Below are 5,381 nucleotides of genomic sequence, written 5' to 3'. Positions count from 1 at the left end.
TCTATTCACGAACAGCTTGTAACACTCCAAAGAGAAAGGAAAACTTGAAATCGCATCATGTGACCCCTTTAAAGGGGTCATGAACTGCCTTTTTGATTATTTTTGTACTGTTCTCTGAGGTCCACTTATGCTGTTATCATGATTTTTACATTGAAAAACATCATAATTCAGAAGTAATAGACTATTTTCTGTCTTGTTTTGACCCCCTCATCTGATCGCTCTGTTTGAATAGGTGTGGTGGATTGTAGACTCAGAAGTAAACGTTCACAGCTGTGATTGGCTAACAGTTGTGTGTGTTTGACAGCTACATCCTTCACAGATAGACGCTGCTGTGATTTAGGTTAAAAACGCATAAGTACATATCAAACGATCTGTAACAACAGACAAAGCAATAGTGAGCACGTAAAAAAAAACGTTACTCACACTTATGTGGTACGACATTACCGTCGGATCCAATATAATCTCACAACATCATCTTTTAGTTTCAATCTTTCTGAAAATCCTGTGACGAATTGTGCGTTGTTTATAAACAAATCCGCGGTAAAATGAGATGAACAAACGACCAATTTCCCCCCAAATCTTGCAGCCCTACTTATTTTGTAAAAACATGTCTTGATTATTTTTATCTAGGTTTTTACTATAGTTTTTTACTTTTAGATTAAACATGTTGAATCTACGAATCTGTTTAAAAAAAGTAAAGTCCGAGCAAATGCATAAATATCTAGATCGTCAAGGCTGAAAGATGCCAATATATATTTTTTCGTTATATATCGGCCAGCCCTACAGGGATGCATTCTGCTGTGTGCGTGTGATGAATTGTAGTTTCTGTAATGTCGTTTATTTTCCGGTTCAGTTCGGAAGTGAGACGGAGCAGCTGGAGTGGGCCAAACGCGAGAGCCAGAGAGAGGAGGTGGAGCGAATCCGGAGGCTCCGCCTACAGGAACAACTGGACCTGGAACTGGCTCTGGCTCTCAGTCGAGCTGAAATGCCCAGAACATGAAGCTGCTACGTTTTGGATTCAATCCTTCAACTTTCAGATGAAGCTTTTGCCCCAATCACACGCTCTTCCTGAAGATCTCTCTCAGGTTTGCTGTAGTGATCACTGAACCAATGAAGTACAACAAAACCAAAGGCCATAGTTACAGATCCACTTGACACATTTGCTCATGAACTGCACAAAATGCTAAACCACTGAATTATACTTTATAAAGATTATATACAGCTTCACCAAATACTGTAGGACCAGTCAGTCTTAAGTCAATTATTGATGCACAGAAGTATATAAGAAATATCAACCTCTATCTGCAGCCAATGTCGGTTTTGCAAAGCAGATTCAACCCCAAGTGCTTCATATTTAAGTGTCTTTAGGACTTTTGACTATGATCAAATTCATCCAAGTCTTAACCAGACGTTTGGTTTAATAAGAGGGATGAATTACTAAAAGCATGACATTTAGTCGCCGTCAGTCCACTATATGATCATATATGATGTCTGTATTTACATATAAACCTGCATAATCAATGCATTCCCAAATCTCATTTGCCCTCCAGATACTGTTGAATATTATGAGTTTTATTAGATGCATGAAGATCAAATGAAGCATATTCTTTATTCTTGAAGGAACCTGTTTTTATTTGTGTTTGGCACTGTTGAGAGTGAGATGATGTGAGCTGTATTTTTTGTGTTTAACCCTTTAAAGCTTGATCAGATCCTCTAGATGACACCGGATCACACAAACCAGCACCCCTGAAGGAGCTCTGCCCACTTTCATAATGTTTTAACCCTTTTCTAGCCTTTTCTTAAAACACATTTTGCCTTGAAGTGAAGCCTTATACTGTATATTGAGCTTGTTCTTATTATGTATTCATATATTTATTGTATCTGTGATACTTTACCATAAAATTAGCAGGTTATGGGTTGTTTATATGCTAGAGAAGGTCATTCTGGTGTTTATATGGGTTTGATTTTCTCTTTTAGCATTTTGAAGATTCTGTTGACCTTCCATGTTTTTATGCGTTTTGGTTCTTTTGTGGAAAAAGGTTCAAAATGATTTTATTGTGCTGCTTTTCAATGTTTTAATAAATGTCAAACATATTTATCGGAATGCACTAGAGAGTTTTTATTTTCTTTAAATGAAGAAATAAATATACATTTTATTATAATAGATTATTTTATTATTTCTGTTATAAATATTGTTAAATTGTGTGTGTGTGTGTGTGTGTGTATATATATATATATATATATATATATATATAATTATTTTATTTTTGTTTTGGGGATTTTTTATTAATTTATATTTTAAAGAATATAAACCTTTGAGACCATTAAGGTAAATATTTTTATTTTAAATGTTGGATATTTAGATAGACATTAGATATTTATGCATTTGGCAGACGCTTTTGTCTAAAGCAGTTTATTGCATTCAAGGTTTACAGTTTATCAGTTTATGCATTCACTGGAAATTGAACCTATGACCTTGGTGTTGCATGATCTACATGATCTGGATTGCAACTTTGAATTGAAAGACAAATATGAAATTAAGAAGCTGCAGTCTTCAATATCTGCTTTTAAAATCTCCCAGTTAATAGTGAGTTTCTGCCATCAGTTCCACCGGTTGCCAGACGGTTTGAGCTGCATTCAGATCAGATCCGTCCGTGTGCACCTGCTACACTTCATATCTACTCATGTTCATGTTAGCGGCATCTAGAAACTGAGCTTAACTGTTTCTATTCATGCCAAATCTAGTATGTGTTGTACTTGTCCTGCTGTGCGGCTCTAATGATGGATGAGCATCCTGTACGTCGTGACGTTCGGCATCAATGAGCGACTTTTGCGCATCTATCAGACGTTTGTCTTTTGCAAATGCTCTGTGAACGGCTTCAGCAAATTGCTGTTTTTCCTGGATCTGTCGAGTAACACAAGCTTAAAGAATGAAGCTCGAGCTCAAGCCGGACTGAAATGGAGTCCTTGGAAAGATTGAGATCTAAGTGTGAAAATAATTGAACAGCTGCATGAATTTTAGCTTCGGTATGTTAATTACCCCCACTTGGAATAACAGGAAATTCCTCTGTGAGTTTTGATTTACTGAAGGCTGCTGAAAGAGCTGGTTTTAAGATGGACAAATGAGAAGGGCTCAGGTGACAGAAACATAAGGCTCCAGCTCTTTCCTCATTTGTGTTTTTCTGGCTCTTGATCGCTCACCTACTTAACCGTCCACATGTGCGCTTCGTTTGGAGGCCTTGCCAGACATTCTTGTCTAGTCTTTGGATTTAGTTGTGGTTTTAGTGCTGAGTGGTTAAATGGTGGGGTCAGGAATTACTGACCAGCATGGATGTGTTCAGAGCAGCACACTATATTGCCATATACAGTACAGCAGTGTTTCTCAACCAGGGGTCCGTGGACCCCTAGTGGTCCTTGACGTAAGGCCAGGGGGTCCATATAAAGTATGAATTTTTGTATAAATTTTGTATATTTTGACAAAAAAATCCAATATAGCTGATGATATGGCCAAATACTGGACAAGTCAGCTAACTTGAATTATACTTGACTGTATTTGGTCCTCACAAAGACACACAAATGATACATAGATGAGTCAATTTTGTTCTGGGGGTCCTTGAGGATGGTTCTGAATTGGACTGAGGTCTGGTATGCCAAAAGGTTGAGATTCACTGCAGTACAGTACTCCTAGAGCGGTTTGGAGTATAAATACTGAGCATAGCGTGCCTGAATAAAGCAATGCGCTTGATTTGACCTTTCATTTCCAGGTTTATATCTAATTTAAATCGAATTTATAGTTATGTTACACCATTCTGTTTTTATCTCACAATTTAGAACTAGTTCTTAGTTTATAACTCACAATTCTGACCTCATTATTCTGAGGTTATATCTTACAATTCTGATTTTTTTCCCACAATTCTGACTTTTTTCCCCCTGCAATTCTGAGTTTATCTCATAATTCTGACTTTCACAATTCTGAGATTATATCTCGCAATTCTGACTTTTTTCACAATTCTTAGTTTATATCTCATAGTTTGGATTTTTTTCACAATTCTTTAGATTATTTCTCGCAATTCCGACTTTTCTTCATGCAGTTCTGAGTTTAGATCTCGCAATTCTGATTTTTAATCTCCAGATATAACCTCAGAATTGCAAGAAAAAGGTCTGAATTGTGAGATAAAAATGACCTTTTCTATTTTTTTTATCCCATTGCGGAAACGAGCTTCCATACTTTCATAATCAGACTGCCAAAAGTAAAGACATTTTTACACAAAATTGGATTCAAAATTCAACATTACTGTATTTATCTGCATGAAGTAAATTCAGTGTTTTGTTTAAAAAGTGTCCTTGCATATTATTTCATTGCATGTTGTTTTAAAAATAGTTGGCAGTATTTCTCATCTCTAATAGACTAGTTCTTGTATAGAAGGGGATCTTTATTTCTACTTTGAAATCTGTTGAATTGCAGTAATCATAGTAAACAGCTTTGCTTTGAAGGGGAAAAAGAGAAGCTTGTTTTTTTTTCTGTTCATGTCAGATTGGTAGTAAAAGTTACTATCATAAGCACACAAAAGTGAAATGAGATTTCTGCTTCACCGAGTCACTAATAATAGTCAGGATCACATTTCTTCTTTTTGTCGAATTTGCATAAAAGGGAACTCTAGTGCTGTTTTCACACATTATTCACAAATGCAGAACAAGTTCAACTCTTGGAAAACAAAAGCACAGAGCTGGATGCTTTATTTAGACATTCAATAGGAATTTAAAATACTTTGTATGCACATAAAATTAATACATTTATTTATTTAGTCATTTATCAGACGCTTTTATCCAAAGCGACTTACAAATGAGGACAACAGAATATACTTTTATATTTTTATATATTTTTATGCATACTATATAATTGACACTTGCATATATGTGCTTTCTGATTTATATTTAGTATGCACATCGTGTGCAAATTATATATATACTGTATATATATATATATATATATATATATAACAAATTTTTGAACTGTAGTCTAAAAACTATGTACCACATGTGCTGTGCTGCTGATTAACCACTCATCCCTCAGTGTCTATAAATGAACAGGAAACATATTTACAATAAAGACACTAATGAAATCTTGCAAGCAAGAATGTGGAATGTGGAGCTCATAGTTTAGCTCAGGAGTTGTTCAGTAAAAAATGTTTGTTACTTGAGGTGTTAATATAATAATGATTCTAACATAACACTAAGCCAAACACCAAAAAAAAACAACTACATATGTGTATGTACAGCCACACACACACATACATATATATATATATACACATTTATAAATGAAATATATTATGCCATTTCCATTTAGTTTGTTGAAGTATTAAAATAACTCAAATTAA

At 35.0% G+C, this 5,381-nt stretch overlaps 1 protein-coding gene across 1 annotated transcript in view; it reads left to right on the top strand.

The window, feature by feature from the left end:
• LOC107687926 (epidermal growth factor receptor substrate 15-like 1) overlaps nt 1-1,738 on the top strand; it is a 33,817-nt gene extending 32,079 nt beyond the window's left edge. Inside the window, exon 10 of the mRNA XM_016485414.1 lies at nt 854-1,738. Within this exon, the coding sequence (XP_016340900.1) occupies nt 854-1,000 (147 nt within the window). The 3' untranslated portion in view covers nt 1,001-1,738. The remainder of the gene's footprint in view (nt 1-853) is intronic.
• Nucleotides 1,739-5,381: the final 3,643 nt, after the last annotated feature.

The sequence above is a fragment of the Sinocyclocheilus anshuiensis genome, unplaced genomic scaffold (assembly GCF_001515605.1).
Source record: "Sinocyclocheilus anshuiensis isolate Anshui unplaced genomic scaffold, SAMN03320099.WGS_v1.1 scaffold293, whole genome shotgun sequence".
In the NCBI taxonomy this organism is placed as follows: Eukaryota; Metazoa; Chordata; class Actinopteri; order Cypriniformes; family Cyprinidae; genus Sinocyclocheilus; species Sinocyclocheilus anshuiensis.
Note: the sequence above shows the minus strand (reverse complement) of the source record. Positions and strands in the feature narration are given on the sequence as shown.